Raw genomic sequence first — 18707 nt, 5'->3', positions numbered from 1 at the left:
AATTAATATTTTTTATTTAAAAGTTAAATTAAAAAAATCACCTACTTTCTTTTCATAATTTTTTCTGTGTATTTTTTTCTCATTTAAAATGACACAATTCTATATTGTTTATATATTTTAAAATGTCAAATAACAAACTATTAAATTAGTTACAAATATTAAAGACTTAGTAGTACATGGCCATTCAATTTTTTTTTTTTTTTTTTTAATTTGATGAGTCTACACTGTAACATGAGAAATTTATAATCCAATAAATAAATGTACAAAGGTCACAACTCAGAACAAAGACACGGGCACCCTCATCCGCAAGGCTTCTCAATTGACATGGGCTTGACTGCATTACAGACAAATTTGTTAGCTTTCTGATTCTTCTTCTCACCTTCTTTATATTTTTCTCTAACAATGCAACTTAAGGCCATTAACCATTTTTAATTTTTTATGAAAAATTTAAGTAAGAATTCAACTTGAAATCTAATTTTGACCAATAGAAATGTAATATTTTAATTTATTTTACTTTTTAATAAAATCTCACGTATCTTATTTATTATCCACATAATTTTAAATATATTTATTAATAATTGTACACAAAAATTATAGCGTTATATAGTTACTGTTTGTAATAACTTTCATGCCCGATGAAATTTAAAAAGAAAAAGTAACTTCTCTACAAAATTATCTTGGGAAAAGTATTTCTCGTTCCGGAGATAATGTTCAGTGAGCTCAAAACGACGTTATTTTGAGGTTATAAGATTAAAAAATTATAATGATAAATACTAAAATAAATATATTATAATTATAAAAATACCTTTATTTTTGTCTTAAAACGACATCATTTTAAATTCACGGAAGATAACTTATCTCCATTAACTTTGGAAAAATCCTTTATCCAATTATTTTCTCGTAACTTCTAAAAATTGTTTAAAGTTTATACCTTAATAAAAAGGGAGGTAAAAACGCCGCGTTTGCCTGGGTGGCTTTCACTTTTTATATTAAGAAAATAAAATAAAAAATCAATTTAAAAGGGTTTTGTAGTTATTTATTCATTACATAACAGATAACGCCTTAATCCAATTTGTTTTTGGTCTTTTAAATCTTGACGAAGATCAGACACTGTCCGTTAGGTAATAACAATTATGCAACAAAGTCCATTTTAGTCCTTGTGTTGTGCCGGCCACCTCGTTTTCAGACACGACCGACCCACTTCTTCTGATTCCTGTTCCTCCGACCACCATTGACTTTGGCCCATGGGCAACTGCAGCAGCAGCACCAGCGTCGGCGGCGCCGCCACATACTCCGGCGAGCCTTCCCACAGCAACGGTCTCACCGTCCTCCCTCCCAACTCCAATCCCTCACCCTCTCCCCCACTCCCCAGACAACCCCTCTCCGCCGCCGTTGGCCGCGTCCTCGGCCGTCCCATGGAGGACGTTCGTTCCATCTACATCTTCGGCCGCGAACTTGGCCGTGGCCAATTCGGCGTCACCTACTTGGTGACCCACAAAGTGACGAAGGAGCAATTCGCGTGCAAATCAATCGCCACGCGCAAACTGATAAACCGCGACGACATCGAGGACATTCGGCGCGAGGTACAGATCATGCACCACCTCACCGGCCACCGCAACATTGTGGAGCTGAAGGGTGCTTACGAGGACCGCCACTCCGTGAACCTGATCATGGAGCTCTGCGGTGGTGGCGAGCTTTTCGACAGGATCATTACGAAGGGCCACTACTCGGAGCGTGCCGCCGCTAACTTGTGCCGGCAGATCGTGACGGTGGTTCATAACTGTCACACCATGGGAGTGATGCATAGGGACTTGAAGCCTGAGAATTTCTTGTTTCTCAGTAAGGACGAGAGTTCGCCTCTCAAGGCCACAGATTTTGGTCTCTCAGTGTTTTTTAAGCCAGGTTAATAATTTCTTAACATTGATTAATGTAACATTGATTAATGTTTCTTGCACTCATTTACTCAAGTAATGGTGTTCTCAACTTGAGGGGTTCGATTTTGAGAGCAGGAGATGTATTTAAAGATCTTGTTGGGAGTGCCTATTATGTTGCTCCTGAGGTGCTGCGTAGAAGTTATGGTCCCGAAGCTGATATTTGGAGTGCTGGTGTTATCTTATACATTCTACTTTCTGGTGTCCCACCCTTCTGGGCAGGTAAAACTCCTTCCTTCGTATGCATTATATATCAACTATCTTAAAAGCTTAAGATAGTCGAGTAATGGTACATGATGCATAAGTGAACTTACTTTGTGCTGAAATCCAACTTTTTTTTATTGGAAGAATGGGGATATCAAATGGAGGTTCTAATACCATGTCATGAATCAATTATCTAAAAAACTTAACATGTTAAGTGAAGGTACAAAAATGTTTTTATACTTTTATAACATGTATAACAACTGGTTGAGCCTTCTAATTCGTTTTGAGCTTCAATATGATTATGGTGGTGCTTTACTATGGCAGTTTGCTTCTCTTGTACATTGATATACTTGCATTTGAAACTTTCCAATGTTTTTCACGCTTTGTTTTATCTTTTATATGAAGAAAATGAACAGGGTATCTTTGATGCTATTCTTCGTGGACATATTGATTTCACATCCGATCCTTGGCCTTCCATATCAAGTAGTGCCAAAGATCTAGTCAAGAAGATGCTACGAGCTGACCCTAAGGAACGCCTTTCAGCAGTTGAAGTACTTAGTAAGTTAAATTCTTCTTGTAAAACATAAATTAATATGTCATATTTTAAATTCTTCTTGTAAAACATAAAGTAATATGTCATGCCCAAGTGGTTTATATTTTATTTTAATCATGTTGAAACTGAGGAAAAGTCTGGCTTTGTTTACTCTCCTAGAGAGATTCTGATCCCGTAGGATGGATAAGATAACTCTATGATACAGTGAGGCTGAGATAACAGGCAAGAAATAGGGTATGAATATTCAAATTAGGTTCATTTGATGAATCCGTGATATTGTTAAGGACATGGGACTATGGTAGTACCTTGACTCATTCAATAAGAGAAAGAAGAGAATGTAAATTTATTTTCACATCTAGAAACACTTCAATCCCCCTCCCAAGAAAAAGAAAGGGAGAAAAGAAAGGTAGGTTTAGGACACAAGTATTGTTTCTGCTAATTGCCAAACTTTAGATTTTCTCCCTGCCTCATGTCTAATGTGATTTTGTTTTGTATCTCATCACAACCCTTTGATAAGATAACTTTGCACTTAATGCATTTGCTATTTTATCTATATAGAGTAGTGTGCGTGAGTTTACTCTCTGATTAATATTTTACTTTCTAAGTGACTGCCACCTTTTGTCTAGCATGTCATAATAGCATTTAAGCTATAACTTTCTTGGCAATTTACTTATTTGAATCAGCCAGTCATAACAATATGTTGTATGTACTCCAGATCATCCTTGGATGAGAGTAGATGGAGATGCATCTGATAAGCCGCTTGATATTGCTGTTTTGAGCAGAATGAAACAATTCCGGGCAATGAACAAGCTAAAGAAAGTAGCTCTAAAGGTAAATTATCTTTTATCATAGTTTTTTTTGTTGTTGTTCTTGCCATGAACATCATAATCAAGCTTTTGGTAAAATATCTACAATTGCCCATAAGAGTTGTATATATCAATTGAAAACCCAAAATATAAATAAATAAATAGGAAGAAGGCATTCATAAGTGAATTAGATCAAAGGATTGGATGCTATTGTTCTTGTTAAACAATTTCTACTTTGGCTGCTATACAATCTGTTTCCTCATTTGCTAGCCTAACCATTGAAGTGCATTGGAAGCAGCAGATTTTTTAGTTCTGAAATAAGATTATGCTGTCTTGAAGGGTTTGGTTTCATTCCCAGCATCTGGATCCACTATCCTGAGGATGACGTGAGAAGTATTTTGTTCTATTGCAGGTTATAGCTGAAAATCTTTCTGAAGAGGAAATTATTGGCTTGAAGGAAATGTTCAAATCCATGGATACTGATAATAGTGGAACAATCACTTTTGAAGAGTTGAAAGCTGGTCTCCCCAAACTGGGTAGCAAACTTTCTGAGTCTGAAGTAAGGCAGTTGATGGAGGCGGTAAGATTATCATTCTTTCCTTCTTTAGTTATATACCTTAGCTTAGTGGTTCTTCCAAAAAAAATCCCCCCGAAACCCCGATTGCGAAGGTAGGGGTGAGGGAAATCCTTGTACAGGAACGGACAACTTTACCACTGCTGCAAGCTGGTCCACTTTTACATTATGTTACATATTGTTTCTAAATTTTGAGCTGATACACTAAGTGGGGTTTAGACTCTGCATAGAATCTGACAACATTGAACAGATAGTATGTTGTATGAAATTGTTATCTGATCAATATGTTCATTTGCGGAGACTGGAGACAAATTCAACCAAAACTGTTGGCATCTGATCTGACCTATTTGTACCCACAAGTGCTCGGCTACAATATTCAGACTATTGTTTTTCTGGGTCCATAGCTTATGTTTGGTTATAGGTTTACAATGAATATTTGAGTAACTTAAAATTGGATTGCTTTTTGAACTTGCCTTTCTATAGTATCTGTGAGTTAAATTTAGCTGATCTTATTGGAAGTTTTATTTTCTTTCATGGCTAAACTACAGGAGCTTTGCTTCCCATAGCTAAGTCTCTCTCTCTCTCTCTCTCTCTCTATATATATATATATATATATATGCTAGATTTTTGAATGAAATTGTGTGTGTAAAAATAATGAGAAAGGAGGTGGATAGTATCTTTAGAGCTGCTTGATATTGTGGTTACTAGTTTACCACTTCTCTTGATTTTATGATTGCTTTTCATTCACTAATAGATCATAATTATTTGGTTCTCAGGCCGATGTAGATGGAAATGGAACCATTGATTATATTGAATTTATAACTGCTACCATGCATATGAATAGAATGGAAAGAGAGGATCACCTATATACAGCCTTTGAATATTTTGACAAGGATAAGAGCGGGTAATCTCATTTATTTTTCATTCATAATTTATAGTTTAGCAAACATTAACACCTTAGATATTGATTTATGTGTTGCTTTTCTTCTTGTTGCTTCTGCTTTCATAGGTACATCACAACGGAAGAGTTGGAATTTGCCCTTAAGAAGTATAATATGGGTGATGAGAAAACAATAAAGGAGATCATTGCCGAAGTTGATACAGACAATGTATGTTGCTTTCTTTTCACCCCTTTGTTTTTAGCGTATGTCTGTCTCCTATATTGTTTGAACATAATTACACGTAACAGTAATGACGTTCATGAAAATGCTGTAATTATATTGTTGGGTAGTAATGTATATGGATATATGCTGGATTCTGAATATGGTTATTTTTCTCAGGGGAATTTACTATATCTGAGACTAACCAAAATGTATTCTTAACAAACCTTGTATTAATGGTGAAAATAGAGCAGGTCTAGTAGAATTTTCCCCAAGTTTTTTATTTTTTTTATTTTTTATTATTATAAAAATGTATCATCTCACGTGGACACATCCTTGTTCTCATTGTTGGTTATGCTGATGCCATATTGGAGATTTTTGTACATTGTTGTTTAATTATCCTTTGTATAGATTTTAATTCCCAAATTTATTGCAGGATGCAAAAATTAACTATGATGAGTTTGTAGCCATGATGAGGAAAGGCAACCCAGAAATAACCCACAGACGTCGCAAATAAGCTCCACATAAATTGCTTGTTTTTTTTTTGGTTCAGAGGCTCTACACGTTTTATTGATTCGGACTATATTTCATTCATCACAGTTTACTCGCCTGTTGTTTCAGGAGAGCTCTTTCTGTAACGAAAGTTTTTCTGCGTTGTCTTTTGCATGCTGAGATTGGGCATTTTCATGATATTTATGGGTCTAGTTGGACAAGTTTATGTCTACTGCTTGAGTAGACATTATTAATATGTACAAATCTTAGAAAAACAGATCAACCCCTTTTTCCCCAGTGAGGTAAAAAGAAAGTGAGATCTTATTCTTGCTGGCTATTGGTTTAATGCGGTTTTGTAATTATATTGATTGTTCCTTAATTCACTAGTGTGTCAATCGTGACATTTAGTGTGTGGGAATATGGATATGCAAAGATGGTATTCTGGCTACTGTGGTATGGTACATAGGGACGTAATCAAATGAGACAATGCTAAACGGTTACTGTTCTTTATTATGCCTGTTATCTGCTTTAAAATCTCCGAGTACGGCTGTCTCTTTCTGCATTATTTGCGCACATGTGCGGATTATTCAGCAAGAATATTTGAAAAGTAAAATGAAGTCAAAGACTCTAGATTTTCCAAAAAAAAAAGTCTAGAGATTACATCAAAATGATTAATGATAAGTGGTTAATTAAGTTGATTGGACATTCATAAAATATATAACTTAATTTACTAATTGTCATCCAATCATTTATTGAGTTGGTCCAGCTTGTTTGATTTTTTTTCTTTTTTCTTGTCTTACTATTGATTGTTGAATGTGGCTCGGAGGCTTGATTAGAGCAAGAGGGGCCAATGAACGGGGTCGAGTTATGATAAAAGTTGCAAATTGGCTTCACGTTCACCTTTCTCTTATCTTAATTTGGTTTTAATTATTTTTATATTATCACGGAATCATATGTTTTTATATTATTAAAATAGTTTTTAACTCTTTCTTTTTCGCTAAAGTCAAAATAGAAAGAGTTTATACATTATTTATAGGGTTTGTTTTTTATCTAAAGTTACTTTAGATAACTTTATCTAATGTTTATTAAAACGACGTCGTTTTGGGGCGAAAATCATGATATTTTTGTAATTTTAATTTATTTTAGAGTTATAATAGTCTTTATCATTCTAATTTTTTTAATTTTTCAACCCCAAAACGACGTCGTTTCGATGAACATTAGACAAAGTTGTCTGAAGTAACATTAGATACTTTTTTTTTTTTCCTTATTTATATGTTGGGGTTGAAGAAGTTATGACCTTTTCATTTCCTTTTTTTTTTTCCTTTTTTAATCTTGGCTTCAAACAACGATTTTCTTTTCTTTTCCCCCCTCTCCACAGGCAATAATTATTATAATGGTTAAGTTTATTCTCTTAAAAGAAGTTCTATTGATTTGCAGAAAAAAAAGTACATCATAAAATTTAAATTATTAAATAACACAAATAGTAAAAAAAATCTACCTACTAAAAGTTATATAATCTTGTCCGAAGACCAATAAGTTATATTCTTTTATTATATCAATTTTTTTCAAGTAAAATATTATGTAACACAAATATATAATAATAAGTTCTATTTTATTTGTAGATACCATAAAAAATTTAGTCTTTATGCATGAATATTTTTTAACTCATCTAATTTCATTTTTACTCTTATTTTTTTTCAATTTTTTATGTCACAAGTCTATGTATGATGATTTAAGTGAATATAATATTTGAGGACTAAAATTTTACCGCTGACAAGATAAAAATTGTTCTACAACTCAACCAATTATGGTGTATACTGTATAGTACACTGTATTTCTTATATCAAAAGGCAATACAGTTTCATTTTACTAGGTTAACTTCGCAACACGTATGAACGTTTTCAATAAGAGGCACTCCTCTGTCGTTTTTGCAACCGTGGAAAGTGCGCCAAGCTGTCAGCCACTGCGACAAAGGTACTGTTATATTCGCAATCGCAAGTCAATAGTAAACAAATACAAAACAAGAAGGCACTATGCATTTGCAGCGAATGCATCATAACAAAATTCCACATATGGTGCGGATGTGTCAGCATCACGATGCAGCTAGCATTAATGTTAACAAAATTCCACATATGGTACGGATGTTTCGGCATCACGATGCAGCTAGCATTAATGTTATATATAAAATAAAAATCAATATGAACCCGCAAGATTCGGATCAACCCTTATTATGTATTAGATTCTGATGACAATAATATTATTTATTAAGAAAATTATCCAATCTTTCACGCAACAAACTATTTAAAAATAAACATTTTAGATGTTAAAGTGCAATTATGAAATAATTGCCGAATTTCATATGTTACAAGTTTTTAACAGAACTGTGCGAAAACTGAGTATAGCTAGAGAAGTAACTAAATAGTTCCACGTCAACCCCAACTCAGAGTTAGAGGCAATTTCGCGGTCTAACACTGTTGGAGTCGGATTTTTTTTTTTCCCTTTCCAAACGAAACGAGCACAACGACGTTAAACTAATTCAACGCTCTCTCTGAAAACCAAAAACTCGTGCTCTGTTCTGTTCTGTTCTGGCTTCGCAATGAGCTCACACGATGCGGATAGAGAACGAGGTGCATCCACCTTGGTACGTTTCCTCTTCTTCTCCATCACCACCTCTTTTTCGCCACAATTCAAACCCTAACTTAACGGCAAAGTTGGTTATAAATGTATTGTAATGCTTTCGGAACTAGCTATGGCTTTTCTGCGCTTGTTTATCGTCTTTTCAGATTCGATTTACGTAACTTCGATCCAAACCTAATTAGTGTATGTGTAATGTAGTAATTATTGAATAAGTGAATTTTACCACAAAAATAGAATGAGCGAAAAGAAAATGAGATCCGTTGCTTCAAAATCGATCCTCAACATAAACTTGGATCACTGACCCGGAAACAGGACAGGGTTGTTCTGTGTAATTTTGAAATTTAGAAGGCATGGAGGCGATCACAGGCAGTATATATTATATTTTGCACATTGGTTTCTGAAATAATAGGTTATGGAATTAAAGTGCGAGTTGTTGTGTGATGAACATATGCTATGTTTGTAGAAACTTAGAAAATTAAGCTGAAACTGTTCCTGAAATTAATTCCCGGCTTCTTCTACCACTGTAAATGTGCTCTTCTGCACGTGTACTGTATTTTATCAAATGACAAATGAGCAACTTATCGCAGTTGTATGCCTGTGCAGGAAAAAAAGTAAATAGGAAAAAAAAAAGCAATGAATTCCTATATAGTCCATATTATTGTTTTTGGCTTTCCTTTTTGACCTGATGTTTGTTTAATTGAACTTAAAGACATTATATATGTGAATACTGTCTGATTTCTCTCTGTTAACAGGTAGGATGCAAATCTCAATGTAAAGCACTTTTGTTTTTGGCATACCAGAGTTTAGGCTTTCTGTTTGGTGACCTGAGCCTCTCCCCTCTTTATGTCTATCAAAGTATATTTTCTGGAAGACTGAAACATGTTCAGAATGAGGATGCAATATTTGGCGCATTTTCTTTGATTTTTTGGACTTTGTCTCTTATTTCTTTGTTGAAGTATGCCATTATCATGTTGAATGCAGATGATAATGGTGAAGGTAAGGGCTATTTTTCTTTAATATTCTGTGAGTTTAGATCCTTCTGTTTTATTTTTGCCCCTTGTTATTACTATTGAGTGTGGTAGTGCTAATACATTCAACATGTGCAGGGGGAACTGTTGCTTTGTATTCACACCTTTGCAGAAATGCAAAATTTTGTTTGCTTCCTAATCACCAAGTATCTGATGAGGAGCTTTCTACATATCACAAACCTGGTTGCTCAAATAGAAATATACCACCCTCACCTTTGAAAAGATTCATTGAGAAACATAAGAGTACAAAAACTGCTTTGCTTATTGTAGTATTATTGGGTGCTTGCATGGTAATTTGTGTTGGTGCCCTCATGCCTGCAATTTCAGGTAAACATTTTTCCTCCTCGCAAATATGTTAGTGTATCTGGTAGAACTTATGCGACTGTTGTTTTACCATGTGCTTTTGTTTGACAAGTATTTGCTGTATTGGAATTTTGTTGATTGGAATTCTATCTTGCAGTTCTTTCATCTATTGAAGGGCTGAAAATTGAAGCGAAGATTACAAACAATAGTAAGTGGAAAAAATGCTAATCTTCCACCGAACCATATCTGATACTCTTTATGTGGAATGTAAACTAATGGATTATTAAAGTAATATAGACTATAGGGAAAGAAGGTAACTTAGATTGTAAGATAAAATCATGGAATGTAACTCCAGAAAATATGATCGTCACTAAGGATGACTTTTGTTAATGTCCTTAACCCAGATGACTTTCCCCTCTTATACCCGAAGATCATTATGTGGTTCATGAGTTTATTCAAAGAAAAATTCATGGTCTCTTGGATTTGGTTCTGCATTGTGACTTGTTGAACACTATTCAGGGACTTTTTGAGCAGCTGTTATGGCTCTGAATTCTTGAAAGATGAATGAACAATAATGGGGTAGGGGTGATGGGAAAATATTGAGGAAAGGGAATGAAAGAATGATGTTTATTTAGAAAGAACATAAGAGATTTCTCTCTTACATGGGAATTCTCCCTTACACTGAGCAATGCGTCGGTCAAACTATGAATTCACCAAAAGTTCCCTTCTACCATCCCAATATCCCTTTTTATACAACAAACTAAACCTCTCCCCTAAAGGCCTAACTGTATAACCACCTAGTTACTAGCCTAACTGCCTATACAATAGTTACAACTAACACGGGCCACTAATTAATGCCCTAACTGCTTCCTAATATAGGTCGTAACAATGCCGCCCCCTTCAAAACAACCTTGTCCCCAAGGTTGGAATCTGGAAAACTGGCCTTGCATGGTTATGTATCATTAGTGGTATCCTCACAGGAGCCCTCTTCCCATTGATGCTGCCACGGTTAGCATGCCTAGCCCCAAAATATGTTGGAATTGCACAACATCCCCCCTGCAACATGTGTATGGGAATCAGTCGCCTCAGGCTCTGTTGAAGTTTCTCATGGCCACTAATCATCGTGAAAAACTTGTTAGCTGACATAGCCCACTAATTAGTTCATGACCAATACTGTCTCCACAGCCATTGAACAATTTAACCTTTAAACCATACTCATTGAAAGCAGGTACAACATCCGCTTGAGCTTCGTAAAGTGCCCAAACAACAGTAAAACAACCAACATATTTTCCAAAATTAGAATACTTACCCATAACCTCTTGCTTCTCATTAAAGATCTTAATGATATGCTTACGGTACCAATCTATTGAAAAAAGCCTTCGGATAACTGAACCACCTCCTCTCAAGTTCGTCACAGCCTTAAGTAGAGCCATCCACAAAGTTCGTTTAGGACAACCTCTTCCCAGTTCCCACATAGCAGCAAGCAGTGCATCCCTATGGAATGTCTCTACTACCAGGACTTTACTCGCCTTCTTGATATTATCCAAATGTTGATTGTTTGTTGTTTCAGCAGGTTGAGTATTCACATTCCTTTCTACTATCATGAACACTAGTTTTGCAAGTTGAGATTGTGGTTGAAGTTTAAGAACAATACCCTCTCAACACAAGAAATATCATTAACAATGACAAAAGTTCTCATCCATATATCACGTGTAAGAATTCAGCCTAATATAACAATCTCCCTACAAACCTGGCATTGTTATAAAATTTTCTTGTTTCCTCAGCTTCATGTCACGTATCAGCAAATTATCAAGTTCACTGTGGCTACTCCACAAATGAAAAATTGTCAAGACATATTGAAATAAGTATTCTGTAAAAAGACTAACCCAGTCGTGAACCTCAAAGGAATTTGGATTATGGAAATTAGTACTGCCAGGTTTGCCACCACCATTTTCCCTGTCCTTATTCAATTGATAATAGAATGTCAAAGGTGGGAGATCAATACACAAACTCACAATCCCAGGCAATGGGCAAGATCATTTAATAGGAAGCTCGTCTGACAAGATAAGAGTTCAGTCTATTATGGACAAATCGGAGGTTAAGGGTTTGCTTTGTGATAAGAAAGGGAGTGAAGCCGCTTGGCCCCAACCATATGGTTCAGGGGTTTCTTTTTTGTGTGCTTGAGCCAGATAGATTCTGCAAAAGAGTAGAACCAAGCTTTTTTCTCAGTGTAAACAAAATTACTATGGGAATAGATTCTGAAACTTTATAGTCTACATTTTCCCCCAAAGTTTGAAGTTTGTTAGTTTCTCTCTCTGTATATGTATATATGTATAGATATATAGAGAGAGGAGGTTTGTTTAAGGTAAGAGCACGAGAGGAGCTAATGTTGACCATAAAACCATTCATGGATGGTCAAGATTGGTTTTACTTAACATCTATGTAAGATTGAATGGTCAAGATTAGTTCCTTTCATGCCCTCACGCTTTCACCTGATATGCTCCGTATACACACACACACACACATATATATATATGGTACAAGTCCTATTTTTCTTCATTGAGAAATATTATGCAATCTAGGTAGTTTTGCCATAAAAACTTACATATATTTCATTACACAGGTATGGTACCTCTTATTTCTTGTGTTCTACTGGTTGGGCTTTTTGTTATGCAACACCGTGGCTCCCAGAAGGTTGCCTTCATGTTTCCTCCCATAATCATCCTATGGTTACTGTCTATTTTCATGGTTGGCATTTACAATGTCATCAAGTGGAATCCAAGAGTATACCGGGCTCTTTCTCCATATTATATATACAAGTTCTTTTCAGTTACGGGAAAAGATGGTTGGACTAATCTTGGAGGAGTATTTCTATGTGTTACAGGTCTCTGTTTCTTTCAAAATTCAAGTTCTGCTAAATCTTATTGATGCCAAATTTATTTGGTTTTCTTGTATAATTTCAGGGACTGAAGCTATGTTTGTAGACCTTGGGTACTATGGACAAGCACCTGTAAGGGTATGTGCAGCCAATAAGTATTAAGTAGGCTTTAGCTTCATGGTTAATTAGCAATGTTCTGTTCATAATTGAGTACTGTACAAGTTTCTGAAGGGTGAACCTGTAGGGTGATGATAATTTACTTTTGTCAGTTTATGTGCCTAGTTGTGATATACTTTTCAGACATTGACATATTAGATGTGCCTGTTATATGTGACAGTAGATGATATTATGCCGTGAAAGAACGGGACTTCAGATGGCAAGTTACCACAAAGAAGTCAATTAATTTATGGGAGCAGTTGATTCAATGATGCATACTAATTTGTATTACTCACTGATATATTAGTACCATAAAAGTCAAACCTTTGTTTTAGAGTATACTATGCACATGCATTACAAGCAAAGGAGGAAATGCAGTTAGAGTTAAGTGAAAATTAGAAAGCCATTCTTGATTTGTTACCATGAAATCTCAGGCTTAAGGGGAACGAATATGTGAAATCAAACTTTGAGTTGATTTACCAGTTTGGGAATGTATGGCACATAAATTCACCTTCATCCATGATGATCCTTGGTTTAACAAATTGAGGCCATAATGGTGAATCCTCATTTAAACGAATGTTGCAACTTTTAGATTAATTTTGTTTTTAAAATTGATTGTTGTAACTGTTATTGCATCCTTGTTACCATGCAGGTTGCATTTTGTTGTGTCATTTACCCATGTCTAGTTCTTCAATACATGGGGCAGGCTGCTTTTCTTTCAAAGAATTTATCTGCAGTGCCTATAAGCTTTTATGCTTCTATTCCAGGTCAGCTAATGTAAATGCTAAGAATAAAAAATGTCTGATAGGCCATCTAGTAAAATTCTAAAAAACATGGAACAAAATTATCTGCATTGAAAAGATGAAAAAATATCCAGTTAATGCTATTGTGTTAAACTTCTAGTTTGTAACTTGGCCAATTTGATTGCTTCAGCTGTATTTGGACTTCTAAAGTAGCAGAGTATTGAACCTAGTGATAATTTGGGTTATTTGAATAATCATATGTTCTGTATCCTAGTAATACTATGAAATTTGTAGTATTATCTTTCTATTACATGTATCCCAATTTGATAATTAGGAACTGATGCTGGCATTGACAAGTATTTGATACAAGTTCTGGCATTGTGCAGCCAATTTACGTGGGAGGGGTTTGATAGATAATTTTAACCATAGAGGAATGTTTTAGTGCTGATTTATATTTGGGATGACTGCATATTTCTCTTCATAGCATGTTATTCAAAGAACCCAAATCTTTTCTATCCCTATGTCCTACAACTCAGAAGCACCGACACGCACATTTGAAAAAAAATAATGTGTCGAACACGGACATATTTCGACATACTCCGACACGTGGTCAACATTTTGAGACACGCGGTCAATTCTCCGACATGCATCCGATATGCGGTCAACATTTTCCGACACGCAGTCAACGTTTTTTGACACGTTCCGACACAGTCAATGTTTTCCGACACACTGTCAACATTCATACAAATCCAAATTTTATTTTATTTTATCTTTTTAACTAAACATAAAAAATTAATTTATAAATCAAATATTTTCTGTTATGATTGATTATATGACTTATTATGAGCTGCTATATGTATTAAATATAAACTATATTATATATATTAAAAATATTATTTAATATCAAATCGTATCCTAACGTGTCGAAATCTAACATTTTTTAGAATTAACGTCTCGGTATGTCGTGTCATATCCCGTGTCGCGTGTCGGTGTCGGTGCAACACAGTCCTACAACGTTAAGTTAGTTTCTCATACATGTTCTAATACTATTAATAATTATGATTACATTTTGATTTCCTGTTTGGAAGAAGTGATCTATCATTCTTGTTTAAGGTTTGTTCGGGTATCGAACAATGATGTCTAGCAATGGAGCTAGTAATTCAATTACGAAACAAGGGTAGAGATGGCTGGCACGGGGTAGCACAATATCTTCAGACAACAGCCCGTTGGTGCTAATCAGGGGTGTGTGTGTGACAATAGGTATTGGTAATGCTCAGAGTGATAGACGATCCAGAGCTTGAATCCCGTAGGTGGTGATGACTTAGAGATTGTGGGGTGCAGCCCCACGACCCGGGTTAAAGGGCTATGGCGGGTTCCATTTTTTATGAGACGGCTTAGCGGCTTGCGGTTTTTCTTGGTACCGTAGGTCAAGTAGGCCTTTCGGGGCCTATTGCGGAAGTCCTTAATTCGGGAACTCTCCCCGGAACAAGGTTCTGGATTGTTGTAACAATCTATCAGTCTAATCTATTAGACTGATAGATTTTGGAAATTTTAGTCAATATAATCACTATTCTTTTCTAACTGAAAAACCCTCTCACTTGAATGTTATTGATCTTGAGAGCTTGTTGCAACATTCTAAGTAATGTCACTTTTATTTTTTAGGATATAAGTTCCTGATGAAATGTATTTGCTGATAAAATAACTGCAGAAAATTTTCATATATTTTGAAAAAAATAAATTGAACTTCTTGTACATTAGTACTTTTAATTTATTGTAATTTTTGGCAATCAAATTGGTAGACCTGATTATTGCTCGAAATTTTTTATGTATCAATGACATACCCAATGGGTTTAGCTCAGACCACCCACTTGGTGGGGATAAGTTTTGAGCTAAAGTCTAGCCAATGGGTTTGTTGTTGTTAACTTATTATTGTACCTTAGCATCCCTCCATGTACTCTATCTAACAGATATATATATATATATATATATATATATATATATATATATATATATATATATATATATATATATAAATAAAATAAAAAGATCCACTCAAGCAATCCCTATATTTGATTTTTCTTAACTTTTCAATCTGGAGTGTGCTATACACCTTCAGTGGAATAACATCACCTGTTGGCATTTGGGTCACTAGTATGCAAGAAATCTTACTTCAGCAGTAACATAAGCAAAATAGTTGTGCTGGCAAGAATGTCCTGCAGTGTGTTTTTGACAAGAATTGCATTACTCTTTTTTTGAGTCTCATTAATTTATTTCAGAATGTTTTTGTCATTTTGTAGATATCCTATTTTGGCCAGTATTTTTGGTGGCTGCTTTGGCAGTAATAGTTGCAAGTCAGGCTGTCATCTCTTCAACGTTCTCAGTTGTCCAACAATGCCATGCATTTGAATGTTTCCCTCGTGTTAAGGCAGTACATTCCAGAAGGTGGATCCATGGCCAGTCATATATACCAGAGATAAACTGGATTCTTTTGATAGTCAGCCTGGCTGTGACAGTTGGTTTTGGAGACACAAACCATATTGGAAATGCATATGGTAAGTTGTGTTAAAACCACAGTATTTAAAATCTCTAATTAAGAGTTCATGGGTCTCCATGGTTTCGTTTTATATTGTAGGTCTATTTATTTCTATATTGCTTTTTTTAAGTCAAAATTACATTCTCTTATATATTATGTGATATTGAAATACGATTGAACTTTGATCCACTGACACTGTAAAAAATTTACACTATCAGTGAACCATATCATGCCATCTATTTAAAAAACAGTCAAAACTTTTACTAAAAGTGAAAATTAGCATAATTTTGATCCATTATTAGTGTAAGACTTTTTTAGATTATCATCCAATCATGTATTATCACAGTATTAAAAGAGTTGACTATGATAACAGCTACCTAAGAGCTCAAACTCTTTCAATGATGTGGCAACACATTATTGGGTGCTACTATGCTAGTATTTAAAAGTTACACTAACAGTGAATCGAGAATAAACTTTTTAAATGGTTGATTATGTGTTATAGATGGTTCAATGATTGTGGTAGAGAAAATGCCAATGTTCTGGGTCACTATCATTGACTACCGTTTTTCAGCTGATGATTGCAAATGTCATCATCTTAATTGCAGGGATTGCATGTCTGATTGTGGCGTTTGTGACCACCTGGTTGACATCACTAGTCATCAGCCTTGTATGGAATCGGAGTCTTATAGCTGCTTTATCATTTCTTTTATTCTTTGGTTCGATAGAGGTTCTCTTCCTTTCATCCTATTGCATGAAAATCCAAAAAGGTGGCTGGGTTCCGCTCATGCTTTCTGCAGTCTTCATGGTTGTGATGTATGTGTGGCATTATGGTTCTAAAAAAAAGTATTTATTTGACATGCATAACAAAGTTTCAATGAAGTCGATCCTTACACTGGGTCCTAGTCTTGGGATTGTTAGGGTTCCAGGAATGGGCCTTATCTACACTGAATTGGCTACTGGAATCCCTGCTAGTTTTACTCATTTCTTGTCAAATCTGCCAGCTTTCTACCAAGTGGTTGTTTTTGTTTGTGTTAAGACTGTACCTGTGCCTTGTGTGCCCCATAAGGAACGTTACCTAATTGGCCGAATTGGTCCCAAATCTTATCGATTGTATCGGTGTATTGTTCGAAATGGCTATAAAGATGTTTATAGCCATGAAGATGATTTTGAAAATGACCTTGTGATGAGCATAGCAGAATTCATTCAATTGGAAGCAGAAGGTTGTTCTGGAAATCTAGATGCTTCAGTGGATGGCAGGATGGCAGTGGTTAGGACCTCTGGGAAATTTGGGACAAGATTGCTAATGTCAGAATCTGCTGGTTTTGAAGAAGGCAGCACTACGAGTCTTCCTGGAGCTTTGACTGTTACCAACAGTAAATCTCCCACATTGAAGAAGCTAAAGTCCATGTATGAGCAGGAATCGCCTGAACTCAACCCTAGACGACGCATTCGATTTGAGTTGCTAAATACAATATATCAAGACCCACGTGTCAAGGAAGAGCTCATGGAACTTGTAGAAGCCAAGCGTACTGGAGCAGCATATGTAATAGGTCATTCTCACGTGAAGGCCAAATGGAACTCATCATTCGTAAAGAAGTTTGCTATCAACCTCTACTCTTTTCTCCGAAAAAATTGCCGATCCCCTGCTGTAGGCCTAAACATTCCTCAGATTTGTCTAATTAAGGTAGGAATGAATTACCATGTCTAGCATAAGTCGATGACAATATCATGACTGAGGATGTAATTTATGCAAGCCAGAATAGAATGCCCCCTTTGGCTTCCACGACAGGAAAGACTATGATGCTACTTTGGCAGATTCAAGTTTCCTCTTGGCATGTTTGAAGAAAGAGCTGCATCTAATTGCCAAGATGTTTTGATTTTGTGATGGTGCTGGCAAGGTATGTAAATTACTAATTTGTTTGATAAGGAGTTTGTTCCGTGACCCGTACCTGTTTGTAGAATTTGAGATTCCCAAATTACCCTTGGGAGTGACTTCTGTCTTAACGGCTTCGTACTTGTTTTGTTAATGTAAGCATCTACGGCTGTCTTTGTACTGGTACGGAATTTTTTGGGTCGTTTTTGTAATCTTTCATCCGCGAAAAAGGAAATGATATTTATTCAGAACGGAACCATACATGAACTATAGAACGCAGCAGCATACAGATTTGAATTTGGATTCTACTATTTATTTTTTAATTTTGGCTGCTGTGAAATTCGTCCATCTAGTTAGTTCGCTTCTCTGGGCTTACTTCATCTATTTTAATTATTTCCTATATATTCTGAATTCTGAAGCATCTATCCTATTGTGTAACAAGAACTTTGTCAGACCAATTCAGTCATCAATCAGGGAAAGGAATTTCTTTACTTGCTGATATGTAATTACTAAGATGTTAGTTAACAATAAATCCTTAGCTTGAAGATCAAAATATTAATAGAGTGAGAGAATTGACTAATATTATTCTCATGTTAGAGATTATTATTTCAGATCAAAATATTAATAGAGTGGAAAATATTATTCTCATGTGATAAGAAATTATTATTTCATGTTATAAACACAAAATATACGAGGTTCATTTATTTATTTATTAATATTTTAAAAAGAGTGGATTTAACATGCTTGAGTTAAAGTATTTTACCTTTCTCTTGTGTCTATGACATGAGTTAGTATTTTCCATACTGAAAAGCATATAAAGAAACTAATCTAAAGCAAATTGAATCATTTGGTCATTGGTAAAATACGAAGGATAAAATATTTTTTTATTAAAAAAA

General features: G+C 35.2%; 2 protein-coding genes across 4 annotated transcripts; both read left to right on the top strand.

Annotated features, from left to right (window-relative positions):
• Positions 1–1064: 1064 nt before the first annotated feature.
• LOC133284769 (calcium-dependent protein kinase 1-like) lies at positions 1065–6125 on the top strand. Of its 3 annotated transcripts, none has more exons than XM_061481846.1 (8): positions 1065–1888; positions 1990–2153; positions 2541–2693; positions 3404–3519; positions 3907–4074; positions 4845–4972; positions 5078–5177; positions 5605–6125. In XM_061481846.1, exons 1-8 carry the CDS (start codon positions 1245–1247, stop codon positions 5683–5685), a joined length of 1554 nt encoding a protein of 517 aa, XP_061337830.1. In that variant the 5' UTR covers positions 1065–1244; the 3' UTR covers positions 5686–6125. The 3 variants fall into 3 exon arrangements, with proteins under 3 accessions (XP_061337830.1, XP_061337828.1, XP_061337829.1); XM_061481844.1 differs by having other exon boundaries at positions 1065–1902; positions 2010–2153; XM_061481845.1 differs by having other exon boundaries at positions 1065–1902; positions 2010–2183; positions 2553–2693.
• A 1951-nt stretch (positions 6126–8076) lies between these two features.
• LOC133284770 (potassium transporter 3) lies at positions 8077–18179 on the top strand. The gene is made up of 9 exons (XM_061481848.1): positions 8077–8301; positions 9050–9293; positions 9404–9652; positions 9786–9836; positions 12252–12512; positions 12592–12644; positions 13315–13429; positions 15703–15957; positions 16544–18179. Exons 1-9 carry the CDS (start codon positions 8257–8259, stop codon positions 17644–17646), a joined length of 2376 nt encoding a protein of 791 aa, XP_061337832.1. The 5' UTR covers positions 8077–8256; the 3' UTR covers positions 17647–18179.
• Positions 18180–18707: the final 528 nt, after the last annotated feature.

This window comes from Gastrolobium bilobum, unplaced genomic scaffold (assembly GCF_033153095.1).
Source record: "Gastrolobium bilobum isolate Gb01-03AN ecotype WA unplaced genomic scaffold, APGP_CSIRO_Gbil_v1 utg27505, whole genome shotgun sequence".
In the NCBI taxonomy this organism is placed as follows: Eukaryota; Viridiplantae; Streptophyta; class Magnoliopsida; order Fabales; family Fabaceae; genus Gastrolobium; species Gastrolobium bilobum.
The sequence above is the reverse complement of the archived record's forward strand: the minus strand, read 5'-3'. Positions and strand labels throughout refer to the sequence as shown.